The 21,835-nt window shown below is 44.2% G+C and overlaps 2 protein-coding genes across 8 annotated transcripts in view; one reads left to right on the top strand and one right to left on the bottom strand.

Annotated features, from left to right (window-relative positions):
* The window catches only part of LOC115139056 (voltage-gated potassium channel subunit beta-2-like), a 158,237-nt gene extending 150,518 nt beyond the window's left edge, over window positions 1–7,719 (top strand). For 6 of the 7 annotated variants that reach the window (XM_029676254.2, XM_029676249.2, XM_029676263.2 and 3 more), the window contains 3 exons: window positions 1,323–1,411; window positions 2,786–6,114; window positions 6,152–7,719. In XM_029676254.2, the coding sequence (XP_029532114.1) occupies window positions 1,323–1,411; window positions 2,786–2,875 (179 nt within the window). In that variant the 3' untranslated portion in view covers window positions 2,876–6,114; window positions 6,152–7,719. The remainder of the gene's footprint in view (window positions 1–1,322; window positions 1,412–2,785; window positions 6,115–6,151) is intronic. The other variant, XM_065000732.1, reaches the window with a different exon arrangement.
* Window positions 7,720–8,695: 976 nt separating this feature from the next.
* Window positions 8,696–21,835, bottom strand: part of LOC115139038 (multiple epidermal growth factor-like domains protein 6) — an 82,384-nt gene continuing 69,244 nt past the window's right edge. Inside the window, exons 8-39 of the mRNA XM_065021745.1 lie at window positions 21,178–21,300; window positions 20,946–21,068; window positions 20,699–20,836; window positions 18,858–18,980; window positions 18,456–18,578; window positions 18,106–18,282; window positions 17,573–17,704; window positions 17,291–17,419; window positions 17,059–17,187; window positions 16,801–16,935; window positions 16,560–16,694; window positions 16,319–16,444; window positions 16,099–16,230; window positions 15,574–15,702; window positions 15,331–15,462; window positions 15,059–15,187; window positions 14,768–14,896; window positions 14,488–14,616; window positions 14,213–14,341; window positions 13,285–13,413; window positions 12,982–13,110; window positions 12,759–12,887; window positions 12,124–12,255; window positions 11,975–12,012; window positions 11,688–11,769; window positions 11,440–11,568; window positions 11,136–11,264; window positions 10,866–10,994; window positions 10,462–10,590; window positions 10,193–10,321; window positions 9,922–10,050; window positions 8,696–9,618 (exon numbers count right to left, since the gene is read on the bottom strand). Of these exons, the coding sequence (XP_064877817.1) occupies window positions 9,551–9,618; window positions 9,922–10,050; window positions 10,193–10,321; window positions 10,462–10,590; window positions 10,866–10,994; window positions 11,136–11,264; window positions 11,440–11,568; window positions 11,688–11,769; window positions 11,975–12,012; window positions 12,124–12,255; window positions 12,759–12,887; window positions 12,982–13,110; window positions 13,285–13,413; window positions 14,213–14,341; window positions 14,488–14,616; window positions 14,768–14,896; window positions 15,059–15,187; window positions 15,331–15,462; window positions 15,574–15,702; window positions 16,099–16,230; window positions 16,319–16,444; window positions 16,560–16,694; window positions 16,801–16,935; window positions 17,059–17,187; window positions 17,291–17,419; window positions 17,573–17,704; window positions 18,106–18,282; window positions 18,456–18,578; window positions 18,858–18,980; window positions 20,699–20,836; window positions 20,946–21,068; window positions 21,178–21,300 (3,983 nt within the window). The 3' untranslated portion in view covers window positions 8,696–9,550. The remainder of the gene's footprint in view (window positions 9,619–9,921; window positions 10,051–10,192; window positions 10,322–10,461; window positions 10,591–10,865; window positions 10,995–11,135; window positions 11,265–11,439; window positions 11,569–11,687; window positions 11,770–11,974; window positions 12,013–12,123; window positions 12,256–12,758; window positions 12,888–12,981; window positions 13,111–13,284; window positions 13,414–14,212; window positions 14,342–14,487; window positions 14,617–14,767; window positions 14,897–15,058; window positions 15,188–15,330; window positions 15,463–15,573; window positions 15,703–16,098; window positions 16,231–16,318; window positions 16,445–16,559; window positions 16,695–16,800; window positions 16,936–17,058; window positions 17,188–17,290; window positions 17,420–17,572; window positions 17,705–18,105; window positions 18,283–18,455; window positions 18,579–18,857; window positions 18,981–20,698; window positions 20,837–20,945; window positions 21,069–21,177; window positions 21,301–21,835) is intronic.

Here is a 21,835-nt window from a genome sequence, read left to right as displayed (position 1 = left end):
CTATTCATATTTTTGACAACTTTTACTTCACTAAATTCCTACAGAAAATAATATACTTTTTACTACATACATTTTCCCTGAACCCCAAAAGTACATTTCAAATGCTTAGCAGGACAGGAAAATGTTCAGTATTATCAAGAGAATACACAGTCATCTTTACTGCCTCTGATCTGGCGGACTCACTAAACACAAATGTTTCATTTGTAAATGATGTCTGAGTGTGCTCCTAGTTATCTGTAAATGTAAAAAAATATATATATATATAAAAAAATACTTGTGCTGTCTGGTTTGCTAAATATAAGGAATTTGAAATTATTCATAGCATTTGCTTTTGATACTAAAGTATATTTAAAACCTTATACTTTTACTCAAGTAGCCAGTATTTTACTGGGTGATTTATTTATTATTAAGGTATCTATACTTTTATTCAACTATGACAATTTGGTACTTTTTCCACCACTGCCCGGGAGTCTCTCTACATTGGAAAAAAGTACAGATTAAATACACATTAGGCCTCTTAGCTTGACCCGTTTAGTTACCCAAAGCCTGCTATTTTACACAGTTTGTAGCCTAGCTTTGCAGCTGTTATACGGTAAAGTAGCAGTGTGACTTCGTAGAGGATGTTGGCCAGGCCAGTGAGTGAATAATCTCTGTCATCTGTTAGACAGTTCCATGTAGACTACTACAGCCATCCCATCCTGACCTGAGGAAACCTTGGTTGTCATATCAAATCCTGTAGGGTCAGACCTGTTTCTGGAAGTGGACTCCGTCTCATCATCACTGCGGTGTCTGGAGGTTCTAATCCCACACTGACAGTGTTTGAACCTCACCACAGAGGTTTGAACACACTGGCACAAAGTCTCAATGCAGTAGTACACTATTCCTCTTATACAGTATCAAATATCCCACAACTAGATTAGCAAACACAGTGGGGTTGTGTTTTAGGTGTGAAGGGTTAGGCATTGTGTGTTTGTGTGAGTGTACTGTATGTGTAGTGCATGTACTTAGTAGTTATATTTTTTGAAGAGACATTTGGTGTTTGTTACGTGTATGATGCAGTGGTATACTGTACATGGTTTTGGTATGTTTGAGGCAGGGGTCTATGTTTTGTAGGGTTGGGAGGGGAGGGACAGGGTTATGTGGGAGAGGAAGAGGTGTGTGTGCGTGTGTGTGTGTGTGTGTGTGTGTGTGTATATGGGGGTAGCAGGGTTGTGTGGGAGAGGAAGAGGCATGTGTGTGTGTGTGTGTGTTGTATATGGGGGTAGCAGGGTTGTGTGTTTGCCATGGTGGGGGTGTCATTGCTGTTTACCCGTCCCCTACAGCGTGGTGCCTACGGAACGAGGGGGTGAGCTCCGTACTCTTGGGGGCATCCAACACCGACCAGCTGATGGAGAATATAGCAGCAATACAGGTGAGAACACAGTGAGGGTCCAGGTGAGAACACAGTGAGGGTCCAGGCGAGAACACAGTGAGGGTCCAGGTAGGTGGGATTGGGTGGGTGGGATGTGTCTGCGCAAGAGAAAGTGTGCAGATTTGCATAATATGTCAATGAGTATTGATATTGAATCAACATTTCTTATTGGTTCAAAATGCCATCTCTCCCTGTCCATAACCATCTATAATAGAATTGTTCTTGTTTTTGTCTTTCCTGGAAAGAGTACTGCCTCTCGGCCAGTCAGTTTGTTGTAATATGCTTGGATGCTTTACTGTACAAGTTAATAAGGTCAGCAGAGTATCAATCAACAGGGACATTTGAGGCTAGCTTGCGGCGCTGCTACTTTGCTAGATAAGATGCTCTCATTTAATGGGATTTTCAAACCATCAGGGTTTTATGTTCTTTCATCACATTATGTCTGGCTTGAGATAAATTGTTTTCCCATTTCCTAGTATGTACAGTGTGTGTGTGTTACTGGTCCTCATTAGGATAGTAAAATAAGGACATTTCAAGTAGGGACATTTCGTCGGTCCCCACAAGGAATAGGGCTATTTTAGATTTAAGGGTTAGGTTTATGGTTAAGGTTACAATTAGGCTCAGGGATTAGTGTTAGTTTAGGGGTTTGGAGTTAAGATTAGGGTTAGGTTAGGGGTTTGGAGTTAAGATTAGGGTTAGGTTTTAGGTTAGGGGTTTGGAGTTAAGATTAGGGTTAGGTTAGGGGTTTGGAGTTAAGATTAGGGTTAGGTTTTAGGTTAGGGGTTTGGAGTTAAGATTAGGGTTAGGGGTTTGGAGTTAAGATTAGGGTTAGGTTAGGGGTTTGGATTTAAGATTAGGGTTAGGTTAGGGGTTTGGAGTTAAGATTAGGGTTAGGTTTTAGGTTAGGGGTTTGGAGTTAAGATTAGGGTTAGGTTTTAGGTTAGGGGTTTGGAGTTAAGATTAGGGTTAGGTTTTAGGTTAGGGGGAGTTTTAGGGTTAGGGGTTTGGAGTTAAGATTAGGGGTTAGGGGTTTGGATTTAAGATTAGGTTAGGTTAGGGGTTTGGAGTTAAGATTAGGGTTAGGTTTTAGGTTAGGGGTTTGGAGTTAAGATTAGGGTTAGGTTTTAGGTTAGGGGTTTGGAGTTAAGATTAGGGTTAGGTTAGGGATTTGGAGTTAAGATTAGGGTTCAATTAAAGGTTTATGGTTAGCGGTTAGGGAAAATAGGATTTTGAATGGGAATCAATTGTTTGTTCCCCACATGGATAGTAAAACCAATATGGGCATGGGTACTCAGTGCATTTGATACAAAGTATGTGCAATCTATACACGTGAACCTTCTGTTTCCTTCAATGCATCTGTAATTTCTCCTGCAGGTTCTTCCCAAACTATCCTCCTCAATCACACACGAGGTAGATAGCATCCTGGGGAACAAGCCGTACAGTAAAAAGGACTACCGTTCCTAACTCACCACCACGCCAGCCAGCAGGGCTGTTCCAGGGCTGCTCCACCTTTGCCTGATCCTCCGTTTGCTTGAGCTTTTACTGAATTAGACCCCGGCGCATGAGTCTGACCCCGCCTCAGCCACCCTGGGGAGCATCATGTAGACTTCCAGAGAAAAGGATGAAGAAATAGAGAGAGATGGTCACATCTGCAGGGAAGGAAGGACAGATAGAAGAAAGATGTATTTTTAAAACTGAAGAAAAAATATGTTTATAAAAAACATGCTTGCTTGGCAGCCAGATATTTCATTTTTTTTGCATTTGTTTCTCTAAATACTGAATGCATACCAATGGATTTAAGTTTATACAAATATACAACAAAAACTCCGTTGCACATGTATGCCACACATAATTTTTTTGGGAGTTCTGTTTAATATGTACATCAGTTTCTCTGAAACAGCTGTTAGTTTGTGTCGTCTACATATTATCAGTGTACCAGCCTCCTCGCAGGCAGAACAATCAGCACTTTACTATTGTACAGTTCAGTCATTGAGAGGTTGTAGAATATGTGAGAGGATGAAATAACTCAACTATATCACACACGGTGAGTCATTGCACTGTAGGATCTCCTCCCCTGTTTCAGTTTCCTACCTGTTCCCCTTAGTCAGTCTGGTCTCCACAGTGCTGGTTCATAACAGACTGTTATTTGACAATAGTCCCTGGCCAACGGAAACACTAGTTGGTTTAAGTGGCAGCCCTTCCTGCCCAATAGGAGTGAAAGCTCAGGGATCGGAACAGTATCTAATGTCCATGTCTTTCTTTCATGTGTGGACACCTAATGGGGACCTGTCCACTGTCAAACCAGGGACATTTTCACGTGGCTTTGAGCCAAAGATATTCTAACATCTTTCAACGCCACATCTAAGTGGGTGTGGCTTGTTGGAAGAGTATAGCAACCGTCTTAAAGCCTATACTATCCAGCTTATAACCTATTGACTCTCTTCACGTGTACAGTATAATCACTTGATCATGCTGTTCTATGCTTATACCCACATACACAGTACACATTAATTGTACACTCTATTTAGGGAATGATACGTTGATTTTCAGAAGGCAGATGATAATCTATACATTTTCAATAATCATATACATTGCACCCTGAAGACATCTGCCGCTGCCCTCGTATTCACTCTCTGGCTGTTAGGTCCTCTCTTACTGTGAGACAAAGCGCAAAGTGGATAGCATGTGATACGTCCTCCATGCATGAGCCTTTGTCCAACAGCCTCTGGGGATTATTCAGACCAAGCAAAGTCATGGTTACAAGAGTAAACTAACACGTGTAAATATAAGGAATACTCACTCCTCTTTCTCTGGTTCAACACGTTCAGTTTTCTAGTACTGTAGGTCAAGGTCACACGTTCAGTAAAAACTTGCAGTATCTTTTTTTACAATCAGGGTCAAGTCTTAATGCTATGTATGTGTTTGTAGGTATTTGTTCGTTTTTTTTAATGCAATACTATCAAGTAAATGTTGAAATGTATCTTTCATGCAAACATTTTTATTAGTGCTTGGTAATGGAGTCACAGCCAGTTAACATATTTTGGGGAGGTATATGCAAACCTGCGTAACATGCAGTTCTTTAGTGATAATCCATTAATGTAACATATCTGATAACGTACTTAGCTGACTATATCATAAGTACTTAGCTGACTATATCAAGACCAATTTTGGTATCATTTGATGCAATATTTCATAATGAAAATACTGATAATAAAAAGAGATTTCCGGTAACAGAGTTACGTGGTAACGGCGTTATAAACATGCAAAATAGCATATTGCAGTAAAATGATCTCTGGATCGATATTTCTAGGACAATTTCCTGATTGAATATGTGTCATGGAGCCATATGATATATATCATATCATAAAATGATTTAAAATCATGTAAAGTAAGTATTGTTTCATTTCTGGACAGCTGTGACTCCATCACCAAGCACTAATCAATATTTTGCATGAAAGATATATTTGAACAATTACTTGTTAATATTGCGTTAAAGCACTAACAAATACCTACACATGCATATATTTGCATTAAGATTTGGCCCTGATTATAAAAAGATATGCCTATTTTTTTATAGTGGGAGTATGACTCCGTTACCCTCCGCAAGGCCTTGCCCTTGTGTCATTGGATTGAAGGGATGTCAATCATGGAGGGGCTGTGCTTCGCCTGTCAAATTGAAAGGTGACGAGATTGAGGGGATATTGAATTACAAAATCTTTTTGCATATTAAACTACGTACAAATATCCTTTCTTTTAGTTATTTAAATGTTTTTAGGTTGAATACTTTAAAATATATATATAAATGAAATCCATTAAATCATTTTTACACATTTAACCTTTGAAAATAATGTCCAATGATGAACTAAAAAGGATAATAATGTTCTAATGTACATATTGGAGATTTGCTGTAGAAAAAAGGGGAGTACAGTCATGCTTGATTTTGTACAAAGTAACACTCATGTTTAAACCATCATAACTTTAGACAGGATACAGTTACATACATAATGAAGTGTACTCTAGAAACTACACAAAGACCTTTATCATTGTATATATGGCATCAAGTAACTTGTATTTTTTGTATGTAGATGTGAACCATGGTGTGACCTGGCCCTGTAGTGTCAGTGAGTAGGGCGAAACTGACATGATGAGTGAAGTGTAGATGCTTCTCAGGCAAAGTGAAGAGGAGATTTGGAGAATCAGATTGAGTGAGGTGTGTATGTGATGCTAACGCCTCGGGTCAGACAACAAATAATTGGCATAGATACAGAGTCAAAGTGTGTGTGTGGAGGGGAAACAAATCTTTCTAGCGTCTGTGTTAAATGTGAACTGTACATTTTGATTTGTCTGGTACTATGTCTTGAGGGAATTAGTGGCAAAAGCCAATGTGGTTTTCCCAGAAGAAAAAAAAAACAGTTTCATAATGTATCATGATTTTCTGTCTTACTGTCTGTCAGGTAATGAGCGAAATGACCGGAAATGTGCAGCAGAAATGTTTCATAAAATAAAAAGCTCAAAGGCACTGTCACAATGAGTTTTCCCTAGACATATTTGGTGGTCTTTGTCACACTATCAATTCAATGTCACACGTACATGCACAGAGCTGTGCACTGATTTGTCTGGTGATAATTGTGATGGTGTTGAATGTAGCTCCATCTCGCCCCCAGGGCTGTGCTGTAGAGAGAGAGGCTGCGCTGTAGAGAGAGGTCTGCGCTGTAGAGAGAGTCTGCGCTGTAGAGAGAGAGTCTGCGCTGTAGAGAGAGGCTGCGCTGTAGAGAGAGAGGTTGCGCTGTAGAGAGAGAGGTTGCGCTGTAGAGAGAGAGGCTGCGCTGTAGAGAGAGAGGCTGCGCTGTAGAGAGAGAGGCTGCTCTGTAGAGAGAGGCTGTGCTGTAGAGAGAGGCTGTACTGTAGCGAGAGAGGCTGAGCTGTAGAGAGAGAGGCTGCGCTGTAGAGTGAGAGGCTGTGCTGTAGAGAGAGGCTGCTAAGTGAAGAGAGAGGCTGTGCTGTAGAGAGGCTGTGCTGTAGAGAGAGAGGCTGTGCTGTAGAGAGAGAGGCTGCGCTGTAGAGAGAGGCTGCGCTGTAGAGAGAGGCTGCGCTGTAGAGAGAGAGGCTGCTCTGTAGAGAGAGAGGCTGCTCTGTAGAGAGAGGCTGCTCTGTAGAGAGAGAGGCTGCTCTGTAGAGAGAGAGGCTGCGCTGTAGAGAGAGAGGCTGCGCTGTAGAGAGAGGCTGCGCTGTAGAGAGAGAGGCTGAGCTGTAGAGAGAGAGGCTGCTCTGTAGAGAAAGAGGCTGCTCTGTAGAGAGAGGCTGCTCTATAGAGAGAGAGGCTGCTCTGTAGAGAGAGAGGCTGCGCTGTAGAGAGAGAGGCTGCGCTGTAGAGCGAGAGGCTGCGCTGTAGAGCGAGAGGCTGCGCTGTAGAGCGAGAGGCTGCGCTGTAGAGCGAGAGGCTGCGCTGTAGAGCGAGAGGCTGCGCTGTAGAGCGAGAGGCTGCGCTGTAGAGAAAGAGGCTGCCCTGTAGAGAGAGAGGCTGCTCTGTAGAGAGAGAGGCTGCTCTGTAGAGAGAGATGAGCACCACAGAGCTCCTCTATTTACAGGACCACTCTGGCAACACAACAGCGTGTGAAGTGCACTCTTGGAAGAGCTTGCTCCTTACTGACATAGTGGATAATGCTAGACAAGCAGTGTGGATGATTTTATAAGAATTTGAGGTGTGTGAGTCAGGCTGTTTAGTGAGTAGACTCATCGTTGCAGGCTCTCTTGTCTCCCTGTCCAGTGTTGCCCTCTGACAGCCTCCCTTTCCACAGCCACTGTTCCATACATATCATAGTATTGATGTTACTATCAGCTCAGAAACCTTTGAAACCAGCCCTGTAGATGAATGATGCTCATCTCACAGAATGCCGTATGTTAGAGATTATTTTTGTATGTTCGGGCCTTTAACGTAGAAGAAGCAGAAGAGGGAGAATAAAAGTGTCTTTTTATTTTCATTTTCAACATGCTGCATTTTCCTCTTAATATCGTATCAGTGTAAAGATAGACAAAATAAGCAATTCATTTGTATTGTGTATATTGTGCAGAATGCTCGCCAATGAATGCAATGGCAGACTACCTTCTCTCAGTGATGATGCCCTAGCTAGTCATCTCCTGTATGTACATAGTTTGACCTTTATATTTATGGTTGTGGTCACCTCTGCCTTTTCTTTCTTTTCATTTGCAGGCATTGCTAACTGCACTGTGCTTCAATCTGCATTTAGACCAGATGTACAGCTTCGTCTTTAATGAAATGACAATGAAAAAATAAGAATGTAAAAACAGTTCCCTGTGTTTGACTTTTTCATTCATTGATTGTGTGTTATTTACTAGGTGTCCCGATTAGAACATCCTCTTGACTCCAGTCATAGACAGAATACACTCACCTATTGCATTATCTTCAACTGTATACAATATACTGTATAAAATATAAATATATGTAAAGAGCACTTTATACACAAAAAACAAAAAGGTACTGTTTACCATGACTGGGCTGAGCCCACTGTCTGCTCAAGTTCTATTGTGTCTCCTGAATCATTGTGCAATCCAATGGGGTGAACTCTAAACTTTGAGGATATGAATCAGAATCGCCCACGCAAACATACTTTGGTAAACAAAAATGTACTGACCAATATATAGATAGTATACTGTCTTCTGGTCAACATATAGTTGATTAAAGCTCCATAGCACCAACATTTTTACTACAAGTCGCTTCATATAAAGTACAGAATATCAAACATAACTTTATGGTATTCACTGCAAATAGACATAAATATTATACTGGATTGGAAATATCATTGAAAGCGCTTTTTCAGGTGCTCAAATCACTTTGCATTGTCTGATAGGATTCACCTCACACTACTATCCAAAAGCATAGATACCTGGGTTATGTTGGCTCTGATGGCTCATTCATAAGGACAGATTCAAATAATGAATCATTTACAGTATATGATGTAGAAGTGATGGGATTTGTATAATATTGCCACATGTATACTGTTTATCCACATATTCCATGAACATTTCTGGGGGAAATGACAAAAACCAAAGCATAAAACACTACAGAATTGCCAAGTATACAAAACAAATACATACAATAGTATAGCATAGTATACAAAACAAATATCAAGTACAATAGTATAGCATTGCATTGCATAGTATACAAAACAAATACATACAATAGCATTGCATAGTATACAAAACAAATATCAAGTACAATAGTATAGCATTGCATTGCATAGTATACAAAACAAATACATACAATAGCATTGCATAGTATACAAAACAAATACATACAATAGTATAGCATTGCATAGTATACAAAACAAATACATACAATAGTATTGCATAGTATACAAAACAAATATCAAGTACAATAGTATAGCATTGCATTGCATAGTATACAAAACAAATACATACAATAGTATAGCATTGCTTAGTATACAAAACAAATATCAAGTACAATAGTGAGTCGGTGAATCTCTGAAATAAAAAATGAGTGTTAGTGTTGGATGTTCAGCAGCTGTCGCCAAACACATCTATATCCCGCGTGGTTTGTCCAGGGGGGAGTGTGTACAGCTTGATTTGAATTTAAAGGCAATGTTCCTGCTTTAGCAGACACTGCATGCAAGGGAAACGCTGCAGATGTCGGCCAATAGGTCATTACCTTTAAATTGAACGCTTCAGCGACACACAATGAATAGAGCTCCTAGTCCTGGTAAACACTGGCCGCCCTCTAACTACCAGAAAGGGGGTCACAACATACCGTACCTCATCACTGATGAGTTAGGCCATGCCTGAGTGGGAGATGCACATGCATACAGTATGCACATGAACACAAACAATGAAAGCCCTGCACAGTTCACAGCATACACACACACCAAAGCATTATCCACCGTAGAGCAAACACTGAGAACATTTCTCCTTCGAGTCCATTTCTCCATGTCTGTCATCCAGCTCCTGTGGGTGCAGCAGTATCCTGTCCCGTTGGGGTGTGTATGTCTGAAATAATAATATCCAACCTTTTAATTCAGTTCGGCTTCAGCGAAGCTTGTGCTGCCCCAGCCTCTTCCAGTCGGAGGCTCATTGGTGATTGGAGCCTCCGACCAAAAGGGGGCGCTATAACGCATTGTCTAGATGTGCGTTATCCTCCCTCCTGCTTCTGTAGGGGAGGCGTGGAGGCCCACCTGAGGACACACACACACAGAGGGGGAGGAGCTGTCAGTCGACCCTGTATCTCAGCACACAGGACACACTCATTACAGACAAACAACAACACAACCAGAACCACGAACGGAAGAAATGTGTAACCTCAATGTGTTCAACCTCCCTGCAGCCAAAACCAAGTGTCAGCACTAAAACCAGTTGTTTCTTTTCTAACTCAGGGGAAACGTTCAGTTCCAGTCCAGCTTCATTACAGCTCTGTCACCAGATACACTCTGCCTGCTGCGGTGAGGGCAGTGTGGTGTGTGTTAGTCACTCATCACTACCTTCCTGACAGGTGAGTCCGATCCAGCTGTTGAGACATGTGCAGCGGCCGTTCCGATGGTCACAGTGAGCCGCGTTGTAACACACACAGCTCTCTGTGCAGTCTGGCCCATAGCGGTTTGCTTTGCAGGCTGACAACAAACACACACACACACACACATAGGTAAGACGATAACTCATTAGACACCAGAACATAATTAGAAAAGGCCTCTTAAACAGATCGCCACCTGAGGTACCATCACATAGAACATTCTGAATGCTCCTCAGTCTTACCAGTGTCACACCTGGGTCCAGTCTTGCCTGAGGTGCACAGACACCTGCCACTCACAGGGTCACAGGGCGTGCCCTCCTCACAGTCACATGACTTGGCACAGTTCACACCAAACGTGCCCTGTTGACACTCTGAAAACAGACGTGGGGTAAGAGCAACACCCTAATTAGAATGAATAAATACTGTCTGAAGGCCTACATTTCAAACTCAAAGTCATCATCATCTACCTAGATACCATCAGCTCAGTAAATGCATAAGGCAGAGATCTCACCTCTGTGACAGCGGGAGCCATGGTACCCTGGAGGACAGACACAGAACCCAGTGGAGGGGTTGCAGGACGCCTTGTTCAGACAGGTACACTGGAGTTGGCACAGAGGGCCATGGAGACCAGGGGGGCACGCTGAGGACAGGGCCAGGACACTTTAGAAACAGTATGAAAGACACTTCTACTACTTGCAAGCTTCCTTTTTTGTGCTTTCATTTTGAGATTTGCTAAGCGCAATTATGTCTATGTCCATTACGGAGGAGCGCTGTGTGAGCTGGTGAGACAATAGAATTACCTTGCAGGCCAGTGTTTTTCAATGCTGTGCTGACGTGTGTGTGTGTGTGTTTGTGTTTGCATGTGTGTGTGTGTGTGTTTGTGTGTGTGTGTGCGCATGTGTGTATGTCACTCACCATGTTCACACTGATGTCCGTAGTATCCTGGACCACACTGACAGGTTCCAGTCACCCTGTCACAGGTGCCATTGTTCCAGCAGTCACACTTCAGCTGGCAGTTACCTCCAAATGTCCCCGGAGGACATTCTATCACACAGACAGACACAGAGAGGCAGCATAACTACAGTGTACCATATTCTGAATGAAAACCAGCACTGAGAGTTGAGTTATTACATTCAAAGCTTTTTCCTATGCTTTTGCAAAGGTGCACTGTACAGTATCTCTCACCTGTGTCACAGTGAGCCCCAGTCCAGCCCAGACCACAGGTACAGCTTCCAGAGACAGAGTCACACAGTCCTCCGTTAGTGCAGTTACAGAGGATAGCACAGTCCTCTCCAAACCAACCAGGAGCACAGCCTGCCAATACACAGATATTACACATAACAAACACACACACATATTACAAACATAGTTCAAACACACACATATATTACAAACCTTTAACTTATAGACAGACAGAGTCCTATTTGTGTTGTAAAAATACTTCCACACGTAGTGATCTGTTCAAGTCGATTCATTAGAGAAAACCTACCTTGTCCACAGTCCTCTCCTCTTCGCCCAGGGCTGCAGTGACATCTACCAGTTACAGGATCATTCTGTGCCCCCTCTCCACACAGTGTCACGCGGGCACAGTCCTGCCCATAACGACCAGCTGGGCACGCTTTCAACAGGGTACAGGAGATTAAGGACCATGGTTTTTCTAATATTACTTCAGAAGCTATGATTGTTGTGGAGGTGTTACATTTACTCAGTGCTATAAAGAGCTGAGTATGAACTCACTGATGTTGCAGTGTGCTCCGATGAACCCTGCTGTGCATTCACAGGTTCCAGAGGTGGACAGACTGGCACTCTCGTGGACACTCTGGGTACCACATACCAAACGGTTTTAAGATAGAGTAATGGCATCCCCTATGGAAGGTTATGAAGGTGTCATTACCAGCAGAGGGGGTAGTGTACAATACATACCCTGGTTCATTTAGGACCTTGGAAGCCTGGTGCGTTCTGACAGAGCTGGTTGGTCTGAACTCTGGCACACCTGGTTACAGTTGAGTCCATGTGTCCCTGACAGACAGGCTGGTGGTGCCATACCAACCTTCCTGACACTCTGGGTACCCAAAACACATACCAAACGGTTTTAAGATAGAGTAATGGCATCCCCTATGGAAGGTTATGAAGGTGTCATTACCAGCAGAGGGGGGTAGTGTACAATACATACCCTGGTTACATTTAGGACCTTGGAAGCCTGGTGCGCAGTAACACAACCCAGTCACTGGGTGGCAGAGCTGGTTGGTCTCAGAACACTGGCACACCTGGTTACAGTTGAGTCCATGTGTCCCTGACAGACAGGCTGGTGGTGCAGGCAGACAGGCAGGCAGACAGACAGGCAGGCAGGCAGGCAGGCAGGCAGGCAGGCAGGCAGGCAGGCAGGCAGGCAGGCAGGCAGACAGACAGACAGACAGACAGACAGACAGACAGACAGACAGACAGACAGACAGACAGACAGACAGACAGACAGACAGACAGACAGACAGACAGACAGACAGACAGACAGACAGACAGACAGACAGACAGACAGACAGACAGACAGACAGACAGACAGACAGACAGACAGACAGACAGACAGACAGACAGACAGACAGACAGACAGACAGACAAGGTAAGCAACATGAAAAGCGAGACATTACAGCTGAAAGTCCAGACTGACAGAGTTTTTAATTTTTTAATTTGACCCTTTTTTTAACAGGTAACTTGACTGAGAACATATTCTAATTTTATAGCAATAGTTACAGGGGGTTGAATGAGCCAATCGGAAGCAGAAGACATGCGCTGAGAGGTTTGTACAGGACTCACTCTGTTCACAGCCATTGCCAGTGAGTCCAGGGGGACAGCCACACTCCCCAGAGACATGGTGACAGGAAGTACCCTGGGGACAGGTGCAGCGTTGCACACAGCCCTTGCCATAGGTTCCAGGTAAACAGGCTGGTGGTAAAAAGGAGGGAGAGTCAAAATCCTAAACAGGTATGGCTAAAAATACTTTCAGGGATAATAGAAAAAGTTGTTTTCAGTAGGCCACCTTTATCACAATGGGGTCCCCTCCAACCTGGTGGACAGAGGCAGTGCCCAGTAACGTGGTGACAGGGGGCTATATGCTCACACTGACAACTCTCCTCACAGCCAGCTCCAAACAGGCCTGACCCACAGGCTGCAGTGGAGGAAAAAGACAGAGTAGGAACTCAGAGACTGGATGTGACAACAACCATCACTCACAAAAGGGCGCTGTGTTGAAGGTACAGCGGAAACCTGTGAATTAATTCACCTCACAACATTGATGATGACTAAGACAGTATATGTCCACTTCTCTGTCACTCTTTCTCACCTTTTTCACAGCGCTCTCCGACCCAGCCAGGACCACAGTTGCACTGGCCCGTCTGTCTGTCGCAGTGGCCCCCATTCTCACACTGACACTGCTGCTGGCAGTCGGCCCCGAACCGCCCTGATACACACTCTGTGGCGCCAACACACCAACCCACAGAGATATGTCAGGAAAGAACACGGGACATCGCATGTCAGAGCAGGCAAACCAACCACAGGCTAACATAGAAACCTATGGTATTTCTGCTGAGGATAGCAATACCTTCTCCAAACCCTGTGGTTTGACCTAGCAGAAAGTTGGCACTAGGTGGTAATTAACCACTGAGTGGCTAGGTAACACCGCATCGGCAGCACAAATAGAGGTTTCCTGTGCCCAGAGTAGGATGGTGAGTTTGGCATGGAGAACCTGTTGAGAAGTTTATATGGGCGCTGTGGGAGGATAGTGTGTGATGTAGAGTACATTGGGGTGGTGAACTGCAGCGTCTGTGTGGAGTCTGTTACAGGGCAGACAAGAGACTGTGGGGTCTAGCAGACTGTCTGCGGTCTGAGGTGCAGCTCTGTCTCACAGACAGCCAGGGAACACCACCAGTCAAAAACAAATGAGTTAAACCAGGACAAATTAGGACTGAGACTAATTTGATTCCTGAATACAGTAAAACAAAGTACAGGCCACTGTTCTAAATGGTTTCTAGCATTTAAGGTAATGTTATCCTTAAGCACGCTGTCCAGACCCCTCCAGTCAGAGCCTTAATGGTTTTCCAGTGCCTGCATTTCTAGTAGAGCTGGTGCTAAATGAGGATCATCCTGATTGGATAACGCTTTAGGTAAACAACCCCAGAACATGATGTGATATAGGTCTGAATAAGCCATGAGTAAGTAGGGTTAGCTAGGTTCATGGTGACTCTAAGCGTGGCTCTTTCAGTACCACTCACCTAGCCCGCAGGCTGCGCCCATCCACCCGTTGGCACAGGTACATTGCCCACTGATTCGGTCACATTTGGCTCCATTCTGACACAGGCAGTGCTGACGGCAGTCCGCCCCATAGAAGCCCACTGGGCATTCTGGGGGGAAAATGGTAGACCCATTATCACTACATTATGGTTTCTCTATACAGAACTCATTCATTAACCTCTGTTCAAAGCGGTTGGACTCAAGCTATATTATTGTGCATAGCTAGTTAGGAGTACTACTCTAGTTCCACACTCACCCTGTGAGCAGCTGGGCCCTGTCCAGCCAGGTGTACAGACACACTGCCCGTTCGCCGGGTGGCAGTTGTCATTATTATGGCAACCGCAGGTTTGGTTACAGCCCTCCCCATAGAAACCAGCCGGGCATGCTGCAAGGCAAAGATACGAAACTGTTAACTTACAAAGAATCAATCATCAATCACACCAATGCAAAACACATATGTAATATGTCTGGGATTTGAAATAGTTTATTTTGCACAGGGTGCAGGCTCTTTGAAGCGTGGGATGTCCAATACTCACTCAGTTTGCAGGTGGGACCGATCCAACCAGCTGGACACACACATGTCCCAGTGACATGGTTGCAGTGACCTCCATTCAGACAGACACACTTCTCCTGGCAGTCTGCCCCATAGAAGCCCTGGGGACAGGCTAAACAAACACACAGAGCCTTTACATCTCAGCAAACAATACAGCATAATAACCCAATGATTCCAATAGGCTAATTGTACTGGATTATAGATACAGTTCAGGCTATGGTACGGTTATATAATTTGGGTTGTAGGTTTTAGGGAGTTTGGGAGGTTCTCTTACGTTTCTCACAGAAGGTTCCAGTCCAGCCCACCAGGCAGATGCATGCTCCACTGACATGGTCACATGACCCCTTGTTGTCACACTGGCAGTGATGCCGACAGCCCAGACCGAAAGACCCCACTGGACACTCTGAGACACAGAGAAGACACAACTACAGCAGGGCTTGACAGCGACATGCTATGAGACAGTACTGCAACTGCACAATAGGAATTTAAGAATGCAGACTGAAAAGAAACAACCTTCGAACAGATATTTTGCTTGAGGAGCCATACCTTCATGGCATTGTGTCCCTGTGTAGCCGGCCTCACAGTTACACTGGCCTGTCACTGCGTCACAGCTCCCATCCCCATTCTTACAGTCACATTTCTCAGCACAGTCCACTCCCCAGCGCCCAGAGTCACAGGCTGAAAAGGAAACAAACAAACAGGGGACCTTTTAATGAAATGATTTAGATTCTGTAAGCTATTTTTAATTTCTCTGGATTCATTTGAGACTCAGTGCCACACCCTCTCTACCTTTCCTGCAGTTATGTCCTGCCCAGCCAGGGTTACAAGTACAACGGCCCGTGACAGGGTGGCAGCTCCCACTGTTTTCACACACGCAGCGCAGCTGGCATCCAACACCAAACCGTCCTGCCGGACATGCTACAGCACACACAGACACATGATAAAGCACGGTGAGCCAGAGAGTCACACACCCTCTACGTACATACTGTAAACACACATATTGCAATACCATACAGTTTCCATGACACTGGTTGAAATGACATACAAACATCAGAAGGCATTTAACAAGAAATCCGTTGGTTATACCGGAATAATGTTTATCCTTCTGTGTAAAAACACAGCTGATGAGAACATAGTTTATGACATGTCTGTGCCTCAGACAGAGGAGAATGTGGTGTGGTTGGTGTTTTCATGACCCACTAGAAAGGCCTGCTCATCATGCATTTAACATCTCTTTCTAAAATTAGACCAAAACTACCACAAACTACCACAAATCTTCAATCACAGATCTACCATTGATTCGCTCAAACTCACAGTTCTGACAGAGCCTGCCCATGTACCCAGGAGGACAGGAACAGGTTCCGTTGTGTTTGTCACACACTCCTCCATTCTCACAGACTGGACAGGCCTCATGGCAGCCCGTGCCCCAGGATCCCTCCACACACACTGCAGCACACAGCAAGAGTATGTGTTAGTGTCATCATCATTATCACAATGTTATGAATAATATAGTATCACCAGGTTTTTTCCTTACAATTCTCACAGCGTTTTCCTGATGTTCCAGCAGGACACTGACACTGGCCACTCACTCTGTCACATGGAGCCCCTGAGCAGTCACAGGCCTGAGGGCAGCCTGGCCCAAACCTCCCCTCTGGACAGGCTAGAGGAGAGGACAGAGACAGTGCTAGTCTTCCTAAAAGAAGCCACATTCGGTACTGTAAACTGACCAACATGACATGAAATGCCTATCCCATGGGACCAACAGGACAACCTACCTTGATCACAGGTGTCTCCACGGAGACCAGCCGGGCACAGACGTTGGCACTTCCCAGTCACATGATCACAAGACAGTCCAAACGGGCACTCACACTTGTTCTCACAGCCTGGGCCAAACGTGCCTGGGTCACACTCTGAGGTGGGAGGGGGGGACGTGATCAGAGTTAAACACATAGAGCACTACAACACTGTTGGAGATACTGTAGATAAGAACTTCGGGTCCCAGCAGCCAGCACTGACCTTCCCTGCATGCATTGCCTTGCCAACCGGGCTTGCAGACACAGGTGCCATGGCGACGGTGACACTCTAGAGTGTTCTGTTGGACACAATGACACTCCTCTGAACAGCCCGGTCCAAAGGCCCACTTGGGACATGCTGGATAGGGAAGGAGGGAGATAACATGTAGAATATTGAATAAGAACTGAATGAATAATGTGAGTAATGAATATGAGTAGTGGTGAAAGGTGAGATGTGAGGGGTCAACAGTGAGTGACTCACGTAGATGGCAGAACCTCCCGTAGAGTCCAGGGTCACACAGACAGGCTCCGTAGGTGCGGTGGCAGCGCCCGTTACAGGCACAGTTACACTTCTTATTGCACTGTTTCCCATAGAAGCCCTTAGGACAGCCTACAGACAATAAAGCATTGCTATCAGGCAACTGAACTTTTCAATAGAGTGAATGACTGAGAGAGTGTTTTTGTACAGTATATGTTAACCAGTAGTTACTCACCATCCTGGCACATGTCTCCACTGACGCCAGGTGGGCAGCGACAGTTCCCATTAACAGGATCACAGGTGGCTCCGTTCATACACTTACAGGGAAATGAGCAGTTCTTGCCAAAGGATCCTTCAGGACAAGCTGTTAGGATGGAATAAAAATGTCTATCTTTATCCATCATACAGAGATGTGTTGTTCCACAGAAAAACACACAGACATAAGATTGATAATGTACAGTGTTGTGAGTGCAGTTTGTTGACAGTCTGTATGTGTTTGTTGTGAGCAGATACTGACTCTGGTTGCAAATGAGGCCTGTCCATCCATCGGGACAGTGACATCCATCTCTCCCTGGGCCACACAGCCCTCCGTTAGAACAGTCTTCACAGGTCAGACTGCAGTCATGGCCAAACGTGTTGTTCAGACACACTGCATACAAGACAAAGACGTTATTGATTATCACATTTCAGAACTAAATCTGTTTGTGGTTAGGGATTTGCCATCATCAACTACATTCTTCCTAGCACAGCAACCCCAGTGAGATGACCTTAAATACTACAATACTGATTACTGTTTTCACATTAATACATCAAGGAACAACACAAAACAGATCCCAAGGCTCTCTGCCACAGTCTATAAGCTTCCCCATTACTACCCAGGTATGTAAAACAAAAAAATCTGCTAACCAATTTGCCACCTGCTGTGGGGTATTTCATTGCCCAGTAAATAGTAATTAAATAAGGAGGTCGTACGGTTTACCTCCTGTTGCTCAGACACAGAGCTAATCAGATACAGGACCATAGTGTGTGTGTTTGTGTTCAGAGGCTCACCAAATTTCTCTGCCAACATGCTCTCAGCCAGCAGCTCTCCAGTGTCGTCATCCTCATAGTCATCATAGCGCTCCAGGGGCTGGTTGTAGTCCTGCAGCAGGGTGAGCTGAGGCTGAGGCAGGGGCCCCACGGCATCCTGGCCCCCACTATACAGGGCCTCAACTGTATTCTCCAGCGCTGCGGAAAGAGAGAGAGAGAGAGAGAAAGATTAAGAGAGATAAAGAGAGCAAGAGGGAGAGCCAGAGAGCCAGAGAGAGAGGAGATTGTATAAGGGTAAAAGGTCCAAGTGGGACATGATGATGGTGGTGTGGCTCTAAGCAAAAACATATAATTTGATTGGTGAAACTCACGTTCACAGGAGTGTCGGTCCTCGTCCAGACGAAAGCCTCGGCGGCAGAAACACTGGAAGGAGCCGGCGGTGTTCTGGCACATGTGATCACAGCCACCGTTAGCTGCCAGACATTCATCCACATCTACACAACACACACACAGTCCAGTCACTTTACAAAAACACTGCTCCTCAGTCAGGTAAATTGATATAAATAGCCAAAATCACTGACATTTAGCACTGAATCTATGTTCTTATGTAATAAACAATGTACAGCAAACCAAAAAATACAAACATGATTCTAATATTACAGCCTCATATATACACATATTAGTTCAACTGGAAGCAATCCAGGTTCAACAATTATTTTATAATGAGTGCTCCACTAAATCACTATCCTGAGGTTTTAAAGGGGAGAACATACCATCACAGCTACATCCGACTGAGTTGAGGCGGTACCCCGCTGTGCAGTAGCACTCATAGCCCCCAGGGTAGTTGGTACAGTCCTGCTCGCAGCAGGAGCTTCCCTCTCCACACTCGTCCAGGTCTGCCAAACAAAACACACAATAAAAAGCATCACTGGGAGAATCATGATATTAGGATATGTTTTGTCTAAAACTGATCTGAAGGGTTGAGGTTAGTCTCAAGACTGGTAAAGGTTCATCTCTAGACTGAATGGTAAAGGTTAGTCTCTAGACTGAATGGTAAAGGTTAGTCTCTAGACTGAATGGTAAAGGTTAGTCTCTAGACTGAATGGTAAAGGTTAGTCTCTAGACTGACTGGTAAAGGTTAGTCCCTGAAATGGTAAAGGTTAGTCTCAAGACTGGTAAAGGTTCATCTCTAGACTGAATGGTAAAGGTTAGTCTCAAGACTGGTAAAGGTTCATCTCTAGACTGAATGGTAAAGGTTAGTCTCTAGACTGAATGGTAAAGGTTAGTCCCTAGACTGAATGGTAAAGGTTAGTCCCTAGACTGAATGGTTAAGGTTAGTCTCTAGACTGAATGGTAAAGGTTAGTCTCTAGACTGAATGGTAAAGGTTAGTCTCTAGACTGACTGGTAAAGGTTTGTCTCTAGACTGAATGGTAAAGGTTAGTCTCTAGACTGAATGGTAAAGGTTAGTCTCTAGACTGAATGGTAAAGGTTAGTCTCTAGACTGACTGGTAAAGGTTCATCTCTAGACTGAATGGTAAAGGTTAGTCTCAAGACTGGTAAAGGTTCATCTCTAGACTGAATGGTAAAGGTTAGTCTCTAGACTGAATGGTAAAGGTTAGTCTCTAGACTGAATGGTAAAGGTTAGTCTCTAGACTGAATGGTAAAGGTTAGTCTCTAGACTGACTGGTAAAGGTTAGTCCCTAGACTGAATGGTAAAGGTTAGTCTCAAGACTGGTAAAGGTTCATCTCTAGACTGAATGGTAAAGGTTAGTCTCAAGACTGGTAAAGGTTCATCTCTAGACTGAATGGTAAAGGTTAGTCTCTAGACTGAATGGTAAAGGTTAGTCCCTAGACTGAATGGTAAAGGTTAGTCCCTAGACTGAATGGTTAAGGTTAGTCTCTAGACTGAATGGTAAAGGTTAGTCTCTAGACTGAATGGTAAAGGTTAGTCTCTAGACTGACTGGTAAAGGTTTGTCTCTAGACTGAATGGTAAAGGTTAGTCTCTAGACTGAATGGTAAAGGTTAGTCTCTAGACTGAATGGTAAAGGTTAGTCTCTAGACTGAATGGTAAAGGTTAGTCTCTAGACTGAATGGTAAAGGTTAGTCTCTAGACTGAATGGTAAAGGTTAGTCTCTAGACTGAATGGTAAAGGTTAGTCCCTAGACTGAATGGTAAAGGTTAGTCTCTAGACCGAATGGTAAAGGTTAGTCTCTAGACTGACTGGTAAAGGTTAGTCCCTAGACTGAATGGTAAAGGTTAGTCTCTAGACCGAATGGTAAAGGTTAGTCCCTAGACTGAATGGTAAAGGTTAGTCCCTAGACTGAATGGTAAAGGTTAGTCCCTAGACTGACTGTTAAAGGTTAGTCTCTAGACTGAATGGTAAAAGGTTAGTCCCTAGACTGACTGGTAAAGGTTAGTCCCTAGACTGAATGGTAAAGGTTAGTCTCTAGACTGAATGGTAAAGGTTAGTCCCTAGACTGAATGGTAAAGGTTAGTCTCTAGACCGAATGGTAAAGGTTAGTCTCTAGGCTGAATGGTACAATTTAGTCTCTAGACTGAATGGTGAAGGTTAGTCTCTAGGCTGAATGGTACAATTTAGTCTCTAGACTGACCAACACAGGTCTTGAGGTCCTCCTCCAGTCGGTAACCCTGGTTACAGCTACAGACAGGGCCGCCGGTGGAGTGCTGGCAGTGATGGGAGCAGCCTCCGTTGTTGCTCTCACAGCTGTTGACGATCTCCATCTCAATTCCTGTCACACAGAAACACATGAGATGACACTCTGATTACTTCTGGTTGAGATATTTCAGATCATGTCAAATAATGAAAGCCATGGAGATGATTATAGGAGCCAAACTCACGGTAGCACTGGCGTCCGTCTGCTCCCAGCTCGTAGGCAGTGTCACACACACAGGCAAAGGAGCCCGGGATGTTGTGGCAGCCATGAGCACAGCCCGTCTGCTCCGACTCACACTCATCAATATCTGGGACAGATAAACTAAGTGTCTATACAGATCTATGCTAGAACTTAAATACAGAGACATGATTGGCCCTGTATGAAGAGTAGTGCAGTAATCAACAGATATTTTTTACCCTCACAGGTCTTCCTGTCCTCTGCCAGCTTGTACCCATTTCTACATTCACAGTGGGCCTTTCCACGATCAACAAGACAGTCATGCTGGCAGCCACCATTCTTATCTAGACATGGATTCTCCACTGTAACACAGGAGACAACGATTCATGTTGAGAGCGCTTTATCTTGACGAACATACATTTCTTACAAACACAATCCGTGTTGAATTTTTTCAAGGACATTTATCTAAAATGCAGAAGTACATCTCATACAGTATACTGAACAAATACATACTGACATAACCACTCAAGACAAAGGTCCCAAACTCTACACTAGGCTGAGTACTTTTCTGCATAGTTGTGCCTGCAGAAATTAGAGGAAGCTGGTCCTGGCCAACCATTACAACATAAAAACGTCTAAAAGACAGTTCCTATTGTAAAATAAAAATCGACCCTCCCTGAGAGAAAGAGAGAGAGAGAGAGAGAGAGAGAGAGAGAGAGAGAGAGAGAGAGAGAGAGAGAGAGAGAGAGAGAGAAAGGAGGACTCTGCTGCCCAGACATTCCATGGCTGAGCTTTGTGTTGCCAGAGTATAATGTGAACTAATGTTGAGGGAAAACATGAAATATGAGTGACCACTTCAAATTGGGGTCTGATTCACAACAATTTAAGGTCTCATCT

The sequence above is a fragment of the Oncorhynchus nerka genome, linkage group LG2 (genome assembly GCF_034236695.1).
Source record: "Oncorhynchus nerka isolate Pitt River linkage group LG2, Oner_Uvic_2.0, whole genome shotgun sequence".
NCBI classification, from domain to species: Eukaryota; Metazoa; Chordata; class Actinopteri; order Salmoniformes; family Salmonidae; genus Oncorhynchus; species Oncorhynchus nerka.
The sequence above is the reverse complement of the archived record's forward strand: the minus strand, read 5'-3'. Positions and strand labels throughout refer to the sequence as shown.